General features: G+C 38.6%; 1 protein-coding gene and 1 pseudogene across 4 annotated transcripts in view; both read left to right on the top strand.

The window, feature by feature from the left end:
* The window catches only part of CDIN1 (CDAN1 interacting nuclease 1), a 222789-nt gene that overhangs the window by 115772 nt on the left and 82733 nt on the right, over positions 1–24284 (top strand). For all 3 annotated transcript variants that reach the window (XM_084892394.1, XM_084892392.1, XM_084892393.1), the window contains 2 exons: positions 13084–13149; positions 13758–13863. In XM_084892394.1, coding sequence (XP_084748520.1) covers positions 13084–13149; positions 13758–13863 — 172 coding nt within the window. The remainder of the gene's footprint in view (positions 1–13083; positions 13150–13757; positions 13864–24284) is intronic.
* LOC311611991 (large ribosomal subunit protein eL27-like) lies at positions 9547–9987 on the top strand (annotated as a pseudogene). The gene has a single exon. The product of its transcript is annotated as a large ribosomal subunit protein eL27-like (transcript).

Genomic DNA, 24284 nt, shown 5'->3' with positions numbered 1-24284 from the left:
AAATAACAAAAATCAGAGCACAGATAAATGACATAGAGACCAAAGAAACAATACATAAGATCAACAAAACCAAGAGCTGGTTCTTCGAAAGGATAAACAAGATTGATGGACCTCTAGCCAGGCTAACCAAGAAACAAAGAGAGAGGACCCAAATAAACAAAATCAGAAATGAAAGAGGTGAAATAACAACAGACCCCACCGAAATACAACAGATTGTTACAAAATACTACGAACAACTCTATTCCAACAAACTAAACAACCTGGAGGAAATGGACATATTCCTAGAAAAATACAAACTGCCAAAACTCAATCAGGAAGAATCTAAAAATCTCAATAGACCAGTGACGTGGGAAGAAATTGAAACCGTCATCAAAAAGCTTCCAGCAAACAAAAGCCCAGGGCCAGATGGCTTCACAGGAGAGTTTTACCAAACATTCAAGGAAGAACTAAAACCTATCCTCCTCAGACTATTCCAAAAAATCCAAGAGGAAGGAACACTTCCGAACTCCTTCTATGAAGCCAACATCACCCTAATACCAAAACCAGATAAAGACAACTCAATGAAAGAAAATTACAGGCCAATATCCCTCATGAACATAGATGCCAAAATCCTCAACAAAATTCTAGCAAATCGACTCCAGAAGAACATCACAAAGATCATACACCATGACCAAGTAGGATTTATTCCAGGAATGCAAGGATGGTACAATATCCGCAAATCAATAAACGTGATACATCACATAAACAAATTGAAAGATAAAAATCATATAGTCATATCAATTGACGCAGAAAAAGCATTTGACAAAATCCAACACCCTTTCCTGTTAAAAACTCTTAAAAAAGTGGGAGTACAAGGATCATACCTCAACATAATAAAAGCTATATATGATAAACCCACAGCCAACATTATACTCAATGGGCAAAAACTAAAACCATTCCCTCTAAGAACAGGAACAAGACAGGGATGCCCACTCTCGCCACTCCTGTTTGACATAGTTCTGGAAGTACTAGCCATTGCAATTAGACAAGAGGAGGAAATAAAAGGCATCCAAATTGGAAAAGAAGAAGTAAAGTTATCCTTATTTGCAGATGACATGATATTGTACATAAAAAACCCAAAAGACTCCATTAAAAAACTAATTGACTTAATAAATGAATTTGGCAACGTAGCAGGATATAAAATTAATGCCAAGAAATCCATGGCATTTCTATACACCAATAGTGAAACTACAGAAACAGAGGCTAAAAAAGCAATTCCATTCACCATCGCACCAAAAAAATTAAGATACCTAGGAATAAATTTAACTAAAGAAATAAAGGACCTATTTGCGGAAAACTACACGACACTGAAAAAAGAGATAGAGGAAGATGTAAGGAGATGGAAGAACATACCATGTTCATGGATTGGTAGGATCAACATCATCAAAATGTCCATACTTCCTAAAGCAATCTATAGGTTCAATGCACTCCCCATTAAAATACCAACGACATATTTCACTGACCTAGAAAGAACTCTCCAAAAGTTCATTTGGAACAATAAAAGACCCCGAATAGCCACAGCGATTCTGAGAAAGAAGAGTAAAGTAGGAGGGATCTCAATACCAGACTTCAAACTATACTACAAAGCCACTGTTCTCAAAACAGCCTGGTACTGGCACAAGAACAGACAAATAGATCAATGGAATAGAATTGAGAACCCAGATATCAACCCAAATCACTATGCTCAATTAATATTTGACAAAGGAGGCACGAATATACAATGGAGTCAAGACAGTCTCTTCAATAAATGGTGTTGGGAAAATTGGAAAGACACATGCAAAAGAATGAAACTAGATCACCAACTTACACCATTCACAAGGATAAACTCAAAATGGATACAGGACTTAAACATCAGACGGGAAACCATAAAAATACTAGAAGCATCCACAGGTAGCAAAATCTCAGACGTATGCCAAAATAACTTCTTCACTGATACTGCCCCTAGGGCAATGGAAGCTAAAGAGAAAATAAACAAATGGGACTACTTCAAAATAAAAAGCTTTTTTACAGCAAAAGAAACCATCAATAAAACAACAAGAAAGCCCACGGTGTGGGAGATCATATTTGCAAATATTACCACTGATAAAGGTTTAATCTCCAACATTTACAGACAGCTTATACAACTAAATAAAAGGAAGATGAATGATCCAATTAAAAAATGGGCAATGGACCTAAACAGAATATTTTCAAAAGAAGACAGAAGGAAGGCCAAAAGGCACATGAAAACATGCTCAAAGTCACTAAGTATCCGAGAGGTGCAAATCAAAACAACAATGCGGTACCATCTCACACCTGTCAGAATGGCCAACATCAACAAATCAACAAACGACAAGTGTTGGCGAGGTTGCGGAGAAAAAGGAACTCTCGTGCACTGCTGGTGGGAATGCAGACTGGTGCAACCACTGTGGAGAACAGTGTGGAGTTTCCTCAAAAAACTGAAAATGGAACTCCCATTTGACCCAGTAATCCCACTTCTAGGAATATATCCCAAGAAACTAGAAACACCAATCAGAAAGGATATATGCACCCCTATGTTCATAGCAGCACAATCTACAATAGCCAGAATTTGGAAACAGCCTAGGTGCCCGTCAGCAGATGATTGGATCCAAAAACTATGGTACATCTACACAATGGAATACTATGCTGCCATAAAGAAGAAGGAATTCTCATCATTTGCAGCAACCTGGATGGAATTGGAGAGCATCATGCTGAGTGAAATAAGCCAATCAACGAAAGAGAAACACCACATGACCTCACACATCGGTGGATGATAAAGATCTTTATAAACTGATGAACCAAGAGACAGATATAGAGAAAGTAAAGCAACAGGCAGACTGTCAAATTACAGTGGGGAGGGTAGGGATATCAGGGGGAGATAATAGATCAACCGAAGGACTTGTATAAATGCATATAAGTACAACCAATGGACATAAAACTATGGGGAGGGAGGGGATGTGTGGGAGGGAGGGAGGGGGGCAATAAAAAAAAAAATCAAGAAAATATGTAAAAAATAAATAAATAAATAAATAAATTAAAAAAAAAAAAAAAAAAAATTTTATACATTCTTTTCAACTAACTTTTGTTTAGTGCATTGTCTATGTGCCAGGAATTACACTAGTTAGTATGAAGATGATGTAAGCACTTTGTGCCCTCTGGATGCTCATAGCCATGCTCACTATGGCCATGTTTGTCCCAGTAAGAATGCATCCCACTTCTGGTGCATCTTAGCAGGTGCTTGCTTGATAGTCTTGATAATGAAAACAAATATATTCCAGGCTACTGTTGTGCTGCTTTTATTAAACTTTTGAAAGAAAGTTATGGATTATACTAAAAACTAAATAGTTACCCTTTATATATGCAGAAAGTGCTTCCAGCTCATAAATTTCTTTTCCTGAAGTGGTGATAGAATTTTACTTTTTCATCACCTCTCTCTCTCTCTTTCCCTCTCTCTCTCTCTCTCTCTCTCTCTCTCTCTCTCTCTCTCTCTCTTTCTCTCTCTCTCTCTCTCTCTCTCTCTCTCTCTCTCTCTCTCTCTCTCTTTTTCTCTCAGCATCTTCCTGCCACCATGTGCTTCTAGAATGGCTAGTTGAGCTCCTTAGCTTGACTGTCTTCCCACAAAGCTAGCCACTCTTTTAAGTTCTTGCCATGGGCAAGCACCATAAAGAATAAAAAAATAAATTTGAATCAAACATGGAGCCTTCCAGAAAAATTTCAGTTAAGGACATGTCAGTTCTTTCCAGGGATAGTTAATTTAGAATTAAGATTTATTGATCTGTGTTTAAAATCTCAGCAAATATGAAGAACCTGCTGCCCACTTCTAGGCTTGGGTGCACAAACCATCTTAATCTGTAAATTGACCAGTGAGCAATGTGATCATCCTCATCCCCTCTGCTAAAGGTTTGTTCCATTTATAGTATCAGTGAAGTAGAAAATGTGCTTCATATACTGATGGAGATTGAACCACGTCCAGCACAGCCAGTGGTGAACCTGAGGAGGGGCAGTGAAGGATTACAGAAAACAGACAAGAGAATATAGTTGGGGCCAGGTGGATCACTGTGCCCGGATGAGGACACAGTGACCCTGCCTGTAAGCTGAATCTTTATTTTGTAGTCAAATCACACAAAGCAAAACAAGGGAATGGTCAAGATGTTTACAATGTTCTTGCCAGTTTCAAATCTACTTCTTTGCTGTTGTTGCAATTCTCTGAACTCTGACAAGCTTTGTTTTAGCAGCACTTGCTGTACTTCCCACAGCCTACGTCAAGGTCAGACTATAAGGTCAAACTTACATATAACTGTAGCCTTTGATTATAATTGTGCTGGGAGGGCTTTGCCCTCCAAGCTTGGACTTATATCCTTCTCATCAGTCCGAGGCTTGAACCTGTCCAAACGCTGTAGCTGCTCTCCACAGAGATGTTTCAGTTTGTATTTCTCTAGTGATTAAGGAGACCACATTTTGTTATATTCTCTCCCTCTCACTTCCTACCCCTTTTCTGAGAGATGTTTGGGGGAAGAGCTTTGAACAAAGGACAAAGGAGGAAAGGCAAATAGTGACAGTGAGAAACACCCAGGTCCGTTTGCACCATTAGTGAAAATATGGAACAGCTTATACCAAAGACTACAAGTGAACTGTGCATCATCCCTAGGTTGGCCTTACTCTGGATCAGAAGGACTTCCATTAGTGACTGCCATGGCCCCTCTATTGTTAAGTTTGGCTCAATGGGATCGTTCCAGAGACATTTTTTTTTTTTTTTTTTGCAGTGAATGTTGCCCTGTTGACACTTGAGAGGTATTTGCTTTATCTCTGCCTCACCAACCCATGTTAGGCCTTGCCTATGACAAACCAGCAGATTTTACACAGGTGCTTTCCTAGCATATGTGTATTACCCCATGGGATTCTAAGAGGCTATACTCTCTCAAGCCACATAGGCTAGTGAAGGATGTCCCTTACCAGGAGAAATCAGAATCTTGATTACTAAGAGATCATCTCCTAGAACTTTATCTTCCTCCACAAGCATCAGTGCTCTGCTGGGGAAGTGATTATGATGTGGCAAGTAGGGGATTTTACTTCAGATGAAGACTAGACAACGGGAACAGTTTCCATGCAGCTGTTAGCAGTAAATACCATGTTTCCCTGAAAATAAGACATCCTCCGAAAATAAGACCTACTTACAGGTTTCCTTCTGAGTGAAATATAAGGCATCCCCCCGAAAATAAGCCCCCCCCCCCAGGCTAAACATGAGAGATTTGATCCACTGATTCTGAAAGAAATGGAGTCACAAGAAATTCACCAGGAAATTTAGGAATTGGGTTGTTATGATGATGTTCCAGAAGATAATGACATGATTGTCATAGAGTAAATGAGTAAATTCTTGATACTGTAGGATTCACAGTTTGTCTGGTTTGTGTTGACAACTACCGTACTACCGTACCGTATACAGTTAATAAATTTCCTTTATTTTCATTTAATAATAAATGTGTACTGTTCTTCTTCATGGAAAAATAAGACATCCCCTGAAAATAAGACCGAGCGCATCTTTGGGAGCAAAAATTAATATAAGACACTCTTATTTTGGGGGAAAAAGGGTATTATTATACTGGCTAAAATGAACTGGGATGGTTGGGTATTTCATACAGAATCAACTATTTAAATCCCTACTTATCAGAAGGTTAAAAATCAGATGCCATTTTCAGAATAACAGGATTGTGACACTGGGGTCGAATTGTGGGGGATTTAAGTGTATTCTTTCCTTCCTGAAGAAATTGCTATATGAGAAACCATCTTTGCTTACTCCCCCAATTAAATACACGTGTCTGCTTCTCCTTGGGCTAAGAGAAGGGAGTGGTAGACATGCTAAAAGGCAGCCTGGTCTCTGGAACTTTGGGGACAGGTCACCCTGTTCACTCATGTGAGCCTTCCTGCTCTGGGCCCACAGCCCTTCCCTCTGCTGCTGTGGTTAGAAAACTCATGTCTGCTCATCATCTGCTTTCCTGACCACTGATAATAAACTGGACCTATTTCGGTTAAGTGACAGAAATCTGATCAAACTGGACTAAACACACACAAAAGGAGAACACACAGTGGTATCCCTGGGGAATCCAAAAGAGAATTTTGCTTCTGGTATGTCCAGAGCACAGAAGTAAAAGCAATGTCATCAATATCTCCTCTTCTCCCTCTCGTTTCTGCTTTCCTCAGGGTGGGCTGCCATTTGCAAGCAATAGAGCTGATCCTTGGCAGTTGCAAGTCTGCTTACTGCTTAGAATTTGTAATCCTGGAGAAAAGTTGGAGATTCTCTTTTGTCCTATTACAAATTCTGATCATCTAGTCTGGGTCTTGTCCACCCCTGTGGCCAGTGCTGAGAGTCATGTATTGGCCACCAAAAATTGCAATGTGAGAGTAGGGTGGCAATGCCGGAAATGATGGGGTACAGAACAGAAATATCAAATATCTCACCCTGCAAAAAATTAGTTATAGTATCAGCTTCTCTCCCTATGACCAAAAGGCACTGGGGTTCAAATCTGTTACTGGATTGGATTCTAGGGTGTCTCTCTCTCTCTCTCTCTCTCTCTCTCTCTCTCTCTCTCTCTCTCTCTGTCTGTCTCGTGTGTGTGTGTGTGTGTGTGTGTGTGTGTGTGTGAAGGAGAGCCTTCGTATTTTTTAGAACTGCAAATATGCCTTCCTCATTGTGCTTGGTTCTGGGACAGATGGAGCTGGTCCTGACATCAGTGACTACAGCTAAAACAACAGGGCAGGCACAGGCTAACACCCAGCCATCCCTCACAATTTTGGAGTTGCAAAGGGCTCTAGTGACATCCAGTCCCCCTGCTTTGTTTAGAGGAAACTGGCCCCAAGCTTTGCTTCACAGCTAGTGCCTTCCCAACAACTTGCCTTGTATTCTTTTACTCTACTGTGCTGATGTATCCCTTCTTTTATGGTACAAAACCCAAAGAATTGAGAGTGATGTGGTATAAAATATAGACAGGTTCTACTCTGTCTTTATAGCCACCATTCGGCAGGTATCAGCCTACCAGGCCTTCCTTTGCACTGTCCCAGTTTAGTGACCTCCCATTTGTTTGCTATCTTTAGGGCACTTCAGTTTTCACTAGTATTGTCCCCTAAAGACATAAGCAAAGGACAAGGTCAGAGCAGTCAGTTGTATTGCTTATTAGTGGCTTTGATAAGAGGCTTTGGGGGAAGAGGTTGAAACTAATGGCTGTAATGAAATTTTGGGTCCTCTAAAGATTTCATTTGTCTGTGCTATTGGTCTCCCCATTAAAAGCATATGTGTTCTGTGTACCTTTGCACATGGGCTGCATATCATTTATTGCTGAAACTTTGCAAACGTCTTACATTAGATGGAAAAGTCTGTGAATATAAAAATACGGAATACAAAGGTTATAGCACCAACTATTGAATGAGACAGCATTTTGGGGGGAAATAATACAGAAAAAAAAATACTAGATAGAAAAGATATACTATAGTTGTTTTTTTTTTCTTTTTTAATTAAATTTTTTTCTGGTGACATTGGTCAGTATGATCATACAAGTTTCAGGTGTGGGTTTCTATGTTATAAGATTTGTATATTGCCTTATGTACCTAGCACCCAGAGTCAAATCTTCTCCTGTCACCATATATTAAGACCCTCTTCTCTCCCCAACCCTCTTCACTCTGGCAAGGACCACATTGCTGTTTGTGTTCATGAGTTCAGTTTCATATCCCACATATGAGTGAAATCATATGGTTCTTAGCTTTTTCTGGCTGACTTATTTTACTTAGAATAATATTCTCAAAGTCCATCCTTGTTGTTCCAAACAGCATTAATTCATCCTTTCTTATGGCTGAGAAGTATGCCATTGTGCATGTGTAACACATCTTTATCCAGTTCTCTATCTCAGGACACTTTGGTTGTTTCCATGTCTTGGCCACTGTGACTAATGCTAAAATGAACATAGAGGTGCAAATATTTTTGTGAATACATGTTATTGTTTTTTAGTTTTTCAGGAAGATACCCATGAGAGGGATTGCTGGTTCATATGGTAGCTCTATTCTCAATTTTTTGAGGAATCGCCAGACTGCTTTCCATAGTGGTTGTACCAGTCTATGTTCCCACCAACTTGCAACCAAAAGAATGAAATACCTAGGAATAAACTTAACAAAGAACACGAAAGACCTATATAATGAAAACTACAAAGCACTATCAAAAGAGATTGAAAAAGAAATAACAAAGTGGAAAAATATTCTGTGTTCACAGATTGGAAGAATCAATATAGTTAAAATGGCCATATTGCTCAAAGCGATATACAGATTTAATTCAATTCCCATTAAAATCCCAATATCATTTTTTGACCAAATAGAATGAGAAATTATTAGACTTCTATGAAACACAAAAGACCCTGAATAACCAAAGCAATCCTTAGGGGGGGAAAATATAGTTATCATTTGTGTTGATGTATATCGTTTTTGCCTTTCCCCAATTTAGTAAAAATATAGGTGCTAAAAATATATTTTTTAATCTAGCATTTAAAAAGCTTTTGACAAATTCATAGATAAAATTACATACTAGAATGTACCCTTTTTGTTTTCAGATGTTGTGGACTGAAATTTTACCCAATGTCTCTGGAATTAACTATTTCTTTTTTTAAATTTAAAGCCTTTTAATAAAAACAGAATAATACCTCAAACTTCTTGGTGGTCCCCTGCCCTTCTTTTTTCTTAAGTATATGTTAACTATTTTCAGATGTGTTTGTTCTCTGACTCAAAATCAGACTTTTATTAAAAAAAGAAAAAGAAATTGTATAATTACTACTGAATTGTCTTGGATATTTTGGGTATTTAGAGAGGCTGGTAATTAAAAGGCCAGAGGAATTAAACTTTCACAGTGTTCTTAAAGTATGTGTAATTTTTTTTTAAAGAATATTTTTATTGATTTCAGAGAGGAAAGAGAGGGAGAGAGAAACATCATTGATGAGAATCATTGATAGGCTGCCTCCTTCACGCCCCCTACTGGGAATCGGGCCCACAACCCGGGCATGTGCCCTTGACCGGAATCGAACCTGGAACCCTTCAGTCTTCAGGCTGATGTCCTATCCATGAGCCAAACCAGCTAGGGCCATATAACTTTTCTTTAAAATGTCCTCTACAGGCACAGCTAACAACAACAAAATAAATGGGGAAATATCACTTTATCTGTGGATGCAATTGTTTTCATTTTTTAGCTCAGTTGGAGAGAGGAGCCTCTAGAAATCAAGAGATTATGCAGTGTATCTCTTCAGGCAGGTGTTATCTAAATAATAATATCCTGAAAATGGTTATCACCTGTCCTGTGTTTTCAGATCATCTAGGAAGACATGAATAGTCTCTAAAATGCACTTGTAGTTGCCCTGGCCTGATAGTTCAGTTGGTCAGAGTGTTGTCCAATACACCAAGATTATGGGTTCAATCCCCAGTCAGAGCACATACAAGATGCAACCAATCTTTCTGCTCGAGGCCCCAGTGGCTGCCTTCGAAATGGGCAAGTTTATGAAATCTGGGAAGATGGTACTGGTCCTAGCTGGATACTACTCCGGACGCAGAGCCATCATTGTGAAGAACATTGATGATGGCATTGGACCACCCCCACAGCCATGCTCTAGTGGCTGAAATTGACCACTACTGCCAAAAAGTGACAGTTGCCATGGGCAAGAAAGAAATTGTCAAGAGGTCAAAGATCAAGTCTTTTGTGAAAGTTTGTAAATATAATCACCTCATGCCCACAAGGTACTCTGTGGATAGCCCTTTGGACAAAACTGTCGTCAACAAGGACATTTTCAGAGACCCTGCTCTATAGCACAGGCCCGATGGGAGGCCAAGGTCAAGTTTGAAGATAGATACAAGACCGGCAAGAACAAATGGTTCTGTCCTCAGAGCAGAGGTTTCAGACCTCTTACGTGGGAGACAGTTCAGCAATGAGATAAGGGAGTGAACAGAGAATGAGGCTGAAGGGAAGAGTGAGTCATAGCCTCTAGACCCCCAAATGGTCAACCAAGTTTTAAATTTATATCCAGTGGTTCAGATAGTAAGGAACCTTTAGTAAGTGATCCTAATAGTAAGGAACCTTTCAAGGTCTGGGGATCAGGCCAAATGGATGGGGATGACCTTAAAAAAACCCCTATATGATCAGTGGTAAACATTTCTCAGGGGCCTAGGCCAGGTGAGCAAGGCCCCGTATTTATAAATGCTGCTTCCTATTCTTATACTGCCATTTCATGTGAATTTTGCCAAGTTGTTCCCTCCTTTGTTCTTAGGAAATCTAGGATAAAAGAAGTAGTATGGAGGTTGAATCAAGCCTTGGGAGTTCAGTAAAGAGAAAATAGCCAACACACCACGTAGTATTTCAGAGTGTCGAATAACCTCTTCATTCATAGATAGGTAGATAGATAATATAGGTACTGTATATCTATATATCTATATACACTAAGTGGCCAGATTATTATGATCTCTGAACACATAATAATCTGGCCACTCATTGTGTGTGTGTGTGTGTGTGTGTGTGTGTGTGTGTGTGTGTGTGTATTAGAGGCCTGGTGCATGAATTTGTGCATGGGTGGGGTTTGGCTAGCCTGGTCAGGGGAGAGGATATGGGCTGTTGGCCAGCCAGCCTGCTGGTTGAACCACTTGTCAAGGGGACAATTTGCATATTAGCCTTATTATGTATAATAGGATATACACTGAGTGACCAGATTATGTATTCAGATATTATAATAATCTGGCCAATCCCTGTATATGTATATAATTCTTAGTGGTAACACTTACTTTAAAACAGTGGTTCTCAACCTTTCTAATGCTGTAATTCTTTAATACAGTTCCTCATGTTGTGGTGACCCCCAACCATAAAATTATTTTCTTTGCTACTTCATAACTATAATTTTGCTATTGTTATGAATCGTAACGTAAATATCTGTGTTTTCCAATGGTCTTAGGCTCTATAGCAGTGGTTTTCAGAGAACCGCTAGCAGGGTCACCTAAGACCATCTGAAAACACAGGTATTTATGTTACGATTCATAACAGTAGCAAAATTACACTTATGAAGTAGCAACGAAAATAATTTTATGGTTGGGGATCATCACAACATGAGGAACTGTATTAAAGGGTCATGGCATTAGAAAGGTTAAGAACCGCTGCTTTAGAAGCTGTCCTTTCTGAGCACTGGGAAAGTGGGGTCAGGGTAGCGGGTTTTCCAGTTCTCCACAGATAGATGGAAAGATTCCCTAGCCTCGCTGATTTTTATGTTCAGGTTTGAGCGTTTGGGTTTTTTTATTATTATTTTCACATTAAGTACGTCATGCAGTCTACATTGTCATTGTAGGTGTTGTGCTAGGAACTGTTGTCCTGTGAACCAGAGTGCGGCATCTGCCTTTTAAAGGGATATTACTGTGTGCATGTGGATTGGTTGGTGACCTTCAAAATTTTGTTTTGAGCCGCTGTCAGAAACATAATCATTTTTCTTTCTGAAATAGATTTGAACGTCTGCAGAGTTTTGATCAAGCTAGGACAGTTTTAATAAAATATTAATCTCTCTTTTTTAATGTCAACCAGCTTTTAAAATTGTTCATCAGCTACCTGAAACATCAGCTCAAGGCACTTGTGTTGATTATAACAAATGCCTTTTCCATTAAACATTCTTGTGGTCAGAGTGCATTTAGAGGATAGAAGTGTTTCCAGTCTCGTTTGTCTGCCATCCTGTTTTCCAAATTCTCTTGGTTTTGAAGTAAGATTATTTTAATAGTGTGTTTTCTTATCTCAATAAGTAGGTAACTTAAAATTTTTTATAGTTCAAAGATAGGAGGTTATTCTGAATCGTGGCATCAATCCTTCAAAATCTGGGTAGTTGAAGGATACCAACTTTTAATAAAACTTAAATATCTAGTTTAAATATGTCTTGTCATTAAAAGGTTCTTTACATCTAAAACGCTGACCTTTCAAGATGTACACAGGACTGTTCTCAAACTGAGTTTCTGAACATTGGCCATGAAACCACTGTCTTGGGCTGACAAATGGATTGGAAATAAGCTACCCAACCCTGGGAATGGGCCATTAATTTTAATCAAAGGTGATGCAGGAAGGCGAATGGGATGCCTGACAATGTCAACAGCCCAGTAGGTGTTAAGAGACCACACAGCCTTCCTTGTTACTTGGCCGGGCCATTAGTTGAGGTTGGGTGAAGACAGAAAGCCATGTCTGGAATTGAATGACCAGGTCACTCCAAAATCTAATGGAGAACTCCTCATTTCAGAAATCACGCTGTAATGTCATTAGAAGTCAAGGACGGCATTTAGAAAATATCAGAGGGAAACAAAAAATTTTAACCAAGAACCTAGCTAGTTTATTCAAACTTTGTAAAGCTCTTTATTTTCTCATCCTTTTTTCCTTCTGAATGGATCATTGACATTTATACAGGATCAAGAAATCAAACAGACCTAGAAAAAAATCTCAAAGCCTGAATTACATATTGTTGGTTATAAAATTCTGGTAAATGCCAGAAATAATAGCATACCAAAGGATTTAAGCAGGATGATTAATTCTCTGTGGTGATCTCATTGTCCTTGTCCCTCTCTTGTGTTCTTATGTGTAAGAATAGATTCACTAATAGAAACTAGACTTTCTTAATTGCTTTAATAAAAGTATTTGTTTTATAATTGTAAAGGCCACTGTACCTTACTGCAAATTGTCAATGTTAGCTAATAACATTAGTGATACTCATGGTAATGAAACCTTTTCTTTTAATCAGTAAGTATACTTCATTATTTTGAATAGTTTCAATTATAACAAAAGTAGCATATGACAACTTGAATTATAAAGTTTATACTAAAGACATAAAAATGCAGAAGGGACAAAGAGGCGTTCTTATATCTATTCTTCATGTATTCTGACAGTGTTGTATGCATAAGAAAGAGATGTATAACTGTCTTAGTAATTTCAATACATTTTTAAGAAAGAAAAGCAATTATGTTGCTGTCTCATTAGTGGAATACTGTAATAAGTAATAGTATTTATTTTTCCTATAGATGAAGATCAGCTCCGTGCAAAGGGTTATGACAAAACACCAGACTTTATTTTACAAGTACCAGTAGGTAAGTTCTTAAACTCTGTTATGCGTTATGCATTTGTTTATAGAGAAAAGGAATGTGTTTTTTTCATAGATTTAAAAAATTCTTATACTACTACCAAATGTTACCAGAGTAGATTTGCTTTATAATATTGTATCTAAATGGGTGAAATCGTTGGAAAAGATTATTTTAAAATAGCAGAAAATAATAGGTTCAGACAAAATCTACCCCTTAAAATCCATACATATATTTGAGAAATAAATGTCTGAAGATATTTTAGTTGCTGTTTTCAAGTCATTTCTCAAAATATTACATATTTAAAATACGGTTCTATTGCAAAGCCAGGCTCACTTTTGTTTGCTTTCATATTACTTGTCAACTTACACAGTCTCAGAATAGGAGAAGGACTAGGACTTTGGAAGATGATGATGAAAATAAAGGAGATGTGATTGTAGCATAAATATTCCTTGTAACAAACACATCCGATGTGTTGTTTTATAATTATGTCCATCGATGACAGGGAGGGTTCAGCCTCTGCTCATTAATGTGAAGCATAGAGAGGCCTATGCAGAGTTCAGAATTTTCAATTTCCCCTTTCCTTGGCTCCATATTAGTAATGCTTTGTCCCTTAGCTGTGGAAGGGCACATAATTCACTGGATTGAAAGCAAAGCCTCATTTGGTGATGAATGTAGCCACCACGCCTACCTGCATGACCAGTTCTGGAGCTACTGGAATAGGTAAGGTCCCATTATTTTTCTCTTAAGATAAACGATACTCCACTGAAATCTCATTAGAAAAAATATTTTGTTTAGCTGGTAAAAATGCTGGTAGCCTTTGTTTCTAGTAAATACAGAGACTTGATTAATGTATTCATTTCAGATAATTTAAACTTCTCTGCTTTCATAATGTAGCTTCATTTTTTAAAACTAAAAATCTTCTCATGAGGTCAAAATTAGTATATGCCATTTTCCATTTTATAGTGATAATACTGGTGTCACTCAAACTATGAATAATAAGATGTGGTTCACATTATGATACTGACATTGACTTTTATCCTTTTGATGTGAAATCCATGCCTATTGTCAGACCTTAAAAAGTATTTTATCCTCAGCTCTCATAGAAAATACAAACAACACAGGGGTGGGCAAAATTAGGTTTACCATTGTGAGTACCCAAAACAGTGTTGATTCTTATACTATTTTTATTTATGAATTAAGGATTGCATTATTTATTATTATTATTATTATTAACCTACTTTTGCCCACCCCTATATAAAAAGTCAAAACAAATTACTTTCCAGCAATAGAAAACAGCTTACCTACCAACTTCACTGTCAACATTCCCAAGGTCATGGAAATCTCAGTGATTAAGAAAAATGTGGTGTTGAAGGAGAACCATATTCCAGCCGTTTTATTAATGCCATCTTACTGAGTACCCACTATGTGCCTGGGCCTGCACAGTATCTCAATTAATTCTCACAAGGAAGTAACTTTGACTCCCACTCTACAGATAGCTAACTGATCCTCAAGGAGAGAAAATAAGTGTCCTATAGCTAGTTATCAAAGGCCAGCATTTGTCTCTCCCATTTGCTACCCTGTGTTATTTTCAGCACAACTATATTTTCATTTACAATATAAGTGCTGAAACTGGCTTTTTCTATTATTGAAATCCCCTCTTTTCACACCACACATCTCCCCACTGCCCCCTGAACAGGAGGTGGATTCAGGAGTAACCTTCCTAGATGAACTGTGTTCCTCAATCACTGCCGAAGAGTAAGAATACAGGAGTAAGATGACATTGGCCCAGAACGTTAAGGAATGAGACAGCAGCATCTATGGACAATAGTCTTATCCTGGGAGGAAAACAGTGGCAGAAAACAGAATTGGGCATTATATTGTTACTCAGCCTTACAAAAGGCCAGCAGACCTGCCTGTAGCAGCTGTGCTAAACTAAGCCCACTTTTTGCCATGGTAACAATGATCATGACAAAATGCTGAATGTAATGGCTTTCTTGATTTTCTTGTGTAATTGTGCGTAGCATCCGAGCTTTACTTTACAGGGATGGAGGAGGAAAGTGCAAAATGTTTTAGAAATCATTGCTGTTTCAGCGTTTCCTGTCTTTTATTCAGCCATTATTCAAATTAGCAGTAATGTTGCAAATTGAATTTTCAATTTTTAGCAATTTTATTATGCGTTTGAAATAGTAAAGAAAGCATCATTTTTGATAGTATAGGAAAAGCAATGACAAGAAATTCAAATTGTATACGTTTAGGTTGCTGAAGGATTTTAAAAACGGATAGACTCAATCGTTATGCTGTGAGACTCTCTCTCCGCTTTGGTACCGGTCAACTCTTTTAAGAGGAATCCCAGATAGTAGCTCTTACTTTAAACATTCCATAAGCATATCTTTATTCTAAAACAACTATTTTTGAGTGCCTAGTACTTCCTATTTTAGGGGCTGGTTAAATAATATACTCAACTGTATGACGGATCTACGGATTACTGACATGGCTGGAGAAGATCCGAAAAATAGATGTTTGTTGTAAGCTACTTTTATATTCTAATCATGACTGGCTTACACAGCTATTGATTTACATTCCATAAACTTGTTGTTGTTTTTTAATATTAAACCAGCTAAGTGGGTACATAATTAATTTAGGGTACTTTATGTGATACGGGAAAGCCAATCTCCGTTTGGAATATTCCAAATCATTCAAGGAAGAAGTACTCTACACAGAAGTCATTGCTGTCACCAACTATCTAGAGAGAGACCAAGAAATACAAATAGCGCTTTCACTTCAAATGGAACATGGAGGCATTTACCTGGACATAAACTTTTGGTTATAATCTGATAGAAACTCACCAGTGATGGACATTTTGATTTACCCCTTTATGAAAGTGTAGATAGAACCTACTCTTCGTATTTTGATCTGACTCAAATAGCCCTTGCTGAAGTTCTTCAAAGTTGGTAGAAATCATCCCTCCCAATGCAGGTAGCTTTTCAAGGCAATTTGGTTGCCATTTGGCCTAACTGCTGTATTTGTGTGCTTCTTGTTGACATAAAAACTATTATCTAATTGCCATTATTTTTAAACATTGGATTTTTATAATAACACTGTTCAATTAACATTTGTAGAATCATAGCCTTGTACAAACTAATTTTCCCACACAAATAACTACAGATCCCCTATTTTTTTTTTTGTTTCATATTTTTATGTGAGTTTTCTTTTTATATAAATTGATATTCTCACTCAGCCCTTCAGCAACTTTTGATAAAGTTGATAACAACCTACCTCTTTATTAAAACATCTCTTTTTGGCTCCCAGGAGGTACTCTTCCGGTTTTCTTCCTGCCATGCCAACATCCTCCTCAGGCTCCTTCCTCTGCTGGCTCTCCTCCTGCCCAGTTGTAGGCCTGAGGGCTCTGGAAACTGCGTGCTCCCCCGTCTCCCCCTTTCCCTCTGTATTCACCCCTTGGTGTTCCCTTGGAGATCTCATTGGAGACTCTGGCTTTATAGACCATCTCTATGCAGGTATCTCCTAATTTTGACCCCCATCCCTAACATTTCCCCAGCATATATACTGTTTTTTTGTCAATCCAACTGCACACTCAGTACCTTTCCTTGGATATGTACTAGGTATCTCATACCTAACGTGTTCAAAATGAAGCCCTTGATGTGTTTGTTCACTCCTCCCTTTCACCCCAAGCTCAAGTAATGGCACCACAATTTGCCAAATACTCAAACTGAAAACCTGAGTATCATCTCCAATCCATCAACAGGCGCTTTCAGCTGTGTCTTCAGCACATCTCCAGTGTGCCATTTGTCACCATGCTGTCACCTCAGTGGCTGTCACCACCTCTTGGACTATTGCCACAACTTCCAAGCTAGTCTCCTTACACCAACTATTGCACTCCTGCCTGTGGTCAGTTTTTATACCCCAACCAGAGTGACTCTCAGAAAATACTAGTATAGATCAGTTTGTGACAGTTCCCTGCTCAAAACTCTTTGATGGCTTCCCATCACATTTAAAATAAAATCCAGACTCTTTACCTGAATGATCTGCCTCTCGATGCCCAATTCTCTCCACAGCTACCTCTCTTCCCTCACCACACATTCTCTCCCTCTCTCATACTTCTTTGGCCGTCCAGGCTTGCTTGGCCTTCCTTGAATCTATATTGCTTATTTCTACTTCAAGACCCTTAACTCTGGCTAATCATTCTGTTTGGAATTTTCTTCACTGGGATCTCCCCTTAGCACTAACTTCTCACAGCATTCAGGTCGGTGCTCACATTTCCCCTCCTTTACGGGGACCTTCCCTGACCACCCAATTCGAAAGGCATCACTCTCAGTCACCTCTCTTCTCACGTGGCTGTCCTTACCCCTATCTGAGTGAATGAATAGACTCTGCTTGGAAACACTTATATAGAAAGCAATTTGCTTGTTTGACTACAAGCCTTTAGAAGAGCTTTACCTTGTATATTGCTATTTCTAATTACTATATGTAGTATGCCCCTCATTCCTTTGTAATCAAAACTTCAGAAATTTCCTCTAGCTTAATTAACCTCAAAAAAAATTTTAGTGTGCCCCTCATTCCTTTGTAATCAAAACTTCAGAAATATCCTCTAGCTTAATTAACCTCAATTTGTTTTTAATTTTGCAGTGCAGTCAGAGATTTCAAGTACAGAATATAAGCTGCCTTTCTGCTGATAATTTCACAGCATTTATCAAATGTTGTAATTGCTTGTTTACTTGTCATCCTTAAGTGTTCCATCTTATTTGTATGTCTTATTCATCATCAAATACCGATGTGGAATACCTGGCACATCATAGGTGATCAGTAGATATTAACTGAATGAATGAGTGAGTGAATGTATGAATGAATTTTCTTATGACAGACAATAACATTTTGAATCAACCACTAAGAATTATGTCAGACACTGTGATATTAAGCTACAATAGGGCCAAACTATTTTCTTTGAGAATGCCACTCAAACGACAGTAAGAAAAATGCCTATTTTTATTTTTTAATTGAGGTATAATTAATTGATAGCATTATATTAGTTTCAGGTATACATGATGATTTGATATTTGTATATATTGCTGAGTGATCACCACAGTCTAGTTTGTTTAGAAATATCAATGAATTGCAATTTCTCAGAAAGATATTTGATTACTATCTTCAAGCATATGCAGGATGTGGTGGGTAAGGAGAGCATATTGTCCAATTTTCTAAATTCGGGAGTCTAGCTGAAACCGGTTTGGCTCAGTGGTAGAGCATCGGTCTGCGGACTGAAAGGTCCCGGGTTCGATTCCGGTCAAGGGCATGTATGTTGGTTGCGGGCACATCCCCGGTGGGGGGTGTGCAGGAGGCGGCTGGTCGATGTTTCTCTCTCATCGACGTTTCTGGCTCTCTATCTCTCTCCCTTCCTCTCTGTAAAAAATCAATAAAATATATTTAAATTCGGGAGTCTAGTCATTGTTGAAAGGATGACTCTTCCTGTTGACCCACTATGATAGAGCTATCGTTTGAGTTACATATGAGTCAGAAATGTTACCCCAAACAAAACCAACAAGCAAACCATTATTGGAGCGGGGGAGGCACTATAAGAGTTGAAACACAACCATTATGATCATCAGAAAGAGTGAAGGAAGAAGACGAATAAAACAAATTCTGCCAATAGGATGTGACTCAGGAGCACAGTTATCGTCGGGAGCCCAAGAATAGAGTCCATTTCTGAGATTAATTCTGGAATTATTGAGAGCAGATTGAAATTAATGCTAAAATGCCTAGTGTCTAGCAAACTTCACCACGTATTAAAATCATGGGGGGGTGGAGGGGAGCAATTTTAAAAGTGGATCTTATCCCTGGAAAACTGATTTAATTGGTATGTGTTGGTGCTTGGACCTTGGGAGTTTTTCTTTTGTTTTGAAAACTTTAGATAGTAATGCTCTAGCATTGAAGTCAACACCTTTACCTGTCCTTGATTTGCCAGCTAGCCCTAGCATTCCTAGCCTGTCAGCTTCTAAATAGTCTTGATGAAAAAAATAAAAGCTTTATTAAGGATACTGATTCAGATCAGAAACACTTCCCAGGCACTGTGTTAGTCAGTAGGGAACCAGCCACTATCTTCGAGGGGTTCATAGTGAGTATTGAGGCAGTAAATTGCAAAGATAGAACCTGAATCCAGGTTTTCCTGTGGACTCTCACACCTGTGCTTTATGCTCCACCATGCAGCTTCATGTCAGTAATGGTGATAAATCTGTTATACACGGCTATTTATTCAGTGGTCATTTCATGGGTTTGCTAAGCTGAAGCCCAAAAGCACAGTGTCATACTAGGTTCATGTGGTTGGAGAAAATGGGCCAGGTGTTCTCTGTTTCTCTCAAGGTCCTTATTTTATATTCAAATACATGTCTGTAGGATTAAATAAAACTTTTCATATATAGCCATTCATCCAGTATATAATTACTCCTAATTGTTGGAGCTGAAATTCACAAAATCAGATATTTTTTTTATATACAGCACAGAAAAAGTAAGCATGTAAACAAGTAAGTCTGTTTCAATAAGTAGCAATGTTTTTTTTAAAATAGTTTTATTGAGGTATAATTGGCATACAATAAACTGCACATATTTAAAGTATACAATTTGACAAGTTTGACATCCTAATATATAAAAACCCTGTGTCCGTCGTCACATCCACAACTACCTGAGGCTTGACCAACTGGAAGTCAATCCTACAGTAAGCACTGGGTTGCTGTGGCCACCCAGTGCAGGAGTGGTGACCCAACACTGACTGATGAGGGGGCTGCGAATCAGGCCCTGAGAGAGGCCTGAAGAGAGAAGCAGGGTCTGATCAATAGCCTTCATGGCAGTTGTTGATCAACACTTGCCTCTCTCTTTCACTCCAGGCCTGGCCAGCAGCTGCTCCTCAATTTCTATCCAGGCTTCCACCAGGGCTGCTGATCAGCCCCACCTTTCTGATCAGGACCCATTGATAGGCCCAGAGACGCTGACTGGCATTGAAACTGACCAATCAGAACCAAATCTGGGTGAAGTGTGAGGAGCCAATGGATGCCTAGGAAGTGGAGCTTTTGATGCTGACTGGCATAGAAATTGATCAATCAGAACCAAATTGGCCAACAGGGGAGGGTTGTTAGTGGTGAGTAGGGTGGCAGAGGCAGATAGGGGTGATCAGTCCAGCAGGGGAGGGCAATTGGGGGTGAGATCAGGCAAGCAGGGAAGGGCAGTTGGGGGAGAGATCAGGCCAGCAGAGGAGGGTAGTTGGGGGCGATCCGGACGGCAAGGGAGCAGTTAGGTGTTAATCAGGCCATCAGGGGAGTAATTGGGGGTAATCAGGCTGGCAGACAGAAGTAGTTAGGGCCAATCAGGCAATCAGGTAGGCAAGCGGTTAGGAGCCGGCAGTTCCAGATTGTGAGAGGGATGTCTGACTGCCGGTTTAGGCCCAATCCCCGTGGACATCCCCCAAGGGGTTCCCGATTAGAGAGGGTACAGGCTGGGCTGAGGGACACCCTCCCTCTCCCCCTCTCCCCCCCCCCCCCGCCCCCGTACACATTTTGTGCACCTAGCTTCTAGTCCTATATACTAAAATGCTAATATGCAAATTGACCGAACGGTGGAACAACAGTCACTATGACACGCATTGACCACCAGGGGGCAGACACTCAATGCAGGAGCTGCCTCCTGGTGGTCAGTGCGCTCCCACAGGGGGAGTTCCACTCAGCCAGAAGCCCTGAGTCAGGCTCACGGCTGGCGAGCACAGCAGCAGCGGTGGGAGCCTCTCCTGCCTCTGCCGCAGCACTAAGGATAGCGGACGGTATATTCCCTAAGGGCTCCTGGACTAGGAGAGGGTGCAGGCCAGGCTGAGGGACCCCACCACCCCTGGGTGTATGAATTTCTTTCACTGGGCCTCTCGTATTTCATAAATTCACAAAGCATCACCGGACAGAGAGAGTGCACGTACCTCCCAACGCCAGAGGTTCCTGGGACCCCTCTAGCATCCTCCCTCTCAGTTTCCCCAGTTTCCCCTGCACACACAGCAACCACTCATCTGCTTTCTGTCATGTTGGGTTAGTTTTCATTTTCGAGTGCTCTCTGTAAATGGAGTGATACGGCACGTATTCTTCTGTTTGGCTTTCTTAGTGAGCATGAATAATTCAGTATGTACCCATGTTGTTGAATATATCAGCAATTCATTTTTTATTGCTGAAAAATATTCATTTGAGCGGCTGTGCCATTGTTTGTTTATCTGTTCACCTACGGATGGGCATGTATGTTGTCTTTGTTCTGGCTATCGACACTAGTAAAGGGGGAAGATGCAAATTGACCGTACCTTTGTGACACCCACCAGCCAATTAGGAGTGTGTACGCAAATTAACCCAACAAAAATGGTGAGTTAATTCACATACCCAGTCACTGAGCGGCCAGGGATGGGGCAGGACACTTGTGTTGTCACCAGTGGAATTTCACACAACCCCAGCCACTCCGGACCTCTGTGCTGTATGGGAAGGTGGGAAGGCGGCTCCAGGCCGGAGTGAAGGCAGTGCAGGCAGCCAAGGAAGGAAGGCCTATTCTTGCACGAATTTTCGTGCATCGAGCCTCTAGTTAGTTATAAAGCTCCTATAAACAATCATGTGAAAATCTTTGAATGGTTTTATTTTTCTTGGGCAAACACCTAGGAATTAAGTGGTTGAAACATCTGAAAAGTGTATACTGACCTTTTTATTAAAAGATTAAACTATTTTCCAAAATGGTTGTACCATTTTACATTTCCATCAGTAGTTATGAGAGCTTCAGGTGTTCCCCATCTTCATCATTTGATATGGTTAGTCTTTTTAACTTCAGACTTTCTGATACTTGTGTGGTAGTGTCTCAATATGATTTTAAATAGTATTTCAGTAATGACAAATTATATTGAAAATCTTTTTATATGCTTATTTCTATGTATTTATCTCTTTGAAGGAGTGTCTGTTCAATCTTTGGCTCATTTTTAAAGTGTTTTCTTATTATTGAATTTTGGTAGTTTTAAAAAATATTCTCAATATAAGTCCTTTATCTGATATGTAGTCATATGACATTCTGTCACCCAGTATGTGGCTTCTGTTTTCATTTTCTTAACAGATAAGATGATTTAATTTTAATGAAGTCCATTTTACCAATGTTTTACTTTTATGGATTTTGCCTTTGATGTCATATCTAAGACATGTTTAAAAAGCGAAAGAAATAAAAAAAGATCCCCCCCTTTTCTTCTAAATCATTTATGATTTTACATTTACATTTCAGTTAACTTTTATATGTGGTGTGATATATAGATCAAAGTTTATTTTCTTGTGTATGGATATCCAATTGTGCCAGAATCATTTGTTGGAAAGACTATCCTGTCACTACTAAATAGCCTTTGCACATCTGTCAAAAATCAATTGACCAAATATGTGTAGGCCTTTTTCTGAATTCTCTTTTATTCTATTGATCAATTTGTCTGTCTTTTATCAAGTCTACATTGTCTTGATAACTATAACATAATTTCAAAAACAGAGAGTATTAAGTTCTCTTAACTTTTTTTTTTAACATTATTTGTGTCTGCATTACCATCTGAATTTTAGAATCTGCTTATAAATTCTTTAAAATTCTGCTGGGATTCTGATTAGGATCAATTGAATTTATACATCAATTTGGGGAGAATTGATATCTTAATTCATATTGCGTTTTCTGATCCATGAACATGGCATTTCTCCATTTATTTAGGTCTTTTAATATTTTTCTCAGAAATGCCCTATAGTTTTCAATGTACACATTTCTCAATATTTTCTGTCAAATTGATCCCTGTGAATTTCATATTTATTGATTTTATTGGAAGTGATAGCTTTTGTTTAAATTACAATTGTTCGGGTTACTATAGACAAATATAGTTGATTTTGTATATTGATCTTGCATCCTGCAACTGCATAAAATTCATTGATTAATACTTTAATGTTTAGGTAGATGCCATAGGATTTTCTGTATCCTATGTCATTTGTGAATAAAGACAGTTTTACTCCTTTGTTTTCAACATGAGTGCTTTTATTTTATTTTTTATTTTTTTTTTACTGCACTGGTTAGAATCTCCTATACAAGGTTTATACTGGTGAGAGCTTACATTGTTACCTTGCTTCTGATCTTGGGGGGAAGGCATTCAGTTTTTCACCATTAAGAATAATACTAACTATAGATTTTTGTAGCAGCCCTTTATCACATTCAGGAAAATTCCTTTTGTTCCTAGTTTGCTGAGAGTTTTTATCAAAAATGGATGTTGGATTATCCCAAATACTTTTTATGCATCTATTAAGATGATCGTGTGGGTATTTTTTAATAAATCAGTTAATATGGTGAATTACAGTGTGATTGATTCTTGAATACCAACCTTGCATTCCTAGGATAAATTCCACTTGTTTAGGAACAGTATCCTCTGTATATTTCATTGGATCAGATTTGCTAAAAATTTGTTAAGAATTTTTGCATCTACTTGTATGTTCATGAGTGACAATGGTCTGTGATTTATTTTTACTTCTTAATAGTCAGACTTGCATACCTTGATATGGGATTGGGGGGACAAGAAGAGATAAACCAAAGAACCTATATACTTATATGCATAGCCCATGGACACGGGCAATAATGTAGTGAAAACTTTGGGGAGATAGGCCTTGGGATGAAGGGGGTAAAGAGGGGGAAATTGGGGAGATACCTGTAATACTATCAATAATAAAAAAAAAATTTTAAAGATGGAATTCAGGTTATCTCTTTTTTTCCTTGAATGAACTTTGCATCTTTCAAAGAGTTTATTTCATCTAACTTGTGGAATGTATCCTTATAGGCTTGTTAACTATGTGTACACCATAAGCGTCTATAGATGCAAATGATGGACCTTTTTTAATTAAAGTCAAAATATCATGGCAATTAACTGGTTAAAAATATGCTTTTAATATCTGTAGCATCTGTAGTGATGTCACCTTTTTTATTCCTGATATTGATAATTTTGTCTTCTTTTCAAGATCAGTCTGCTTAGATGTTATGTTTTATTATTCTTCTGAAAGAACCAATTTTTAGGGTGTTGAGTTTTTTTTATTTTATTTTTTTCTCTTTTATTGCTTCATACTCTTATC

The sequence above is a fragment of the Pipistrellus hanaki genome (genome assembly GCF_964339955.1).
Source record: "Pipistrellus hanaki genome assembly, chromosome: 1".
In the NCBI taxonomy this organism is placed as follows: domain Eukaryota; kingdom Metazoa; phylum Chordata; class Mammalia; order Chiroptera; family Vespertilionidae; genus Pipistrellus; species Pipistrellus hanaki.
The sequence above is the reverse complement of the archived record's forward strand: the minus strand, read 5'-3'. Positions and strand labels throughout refer to the sequence as shown.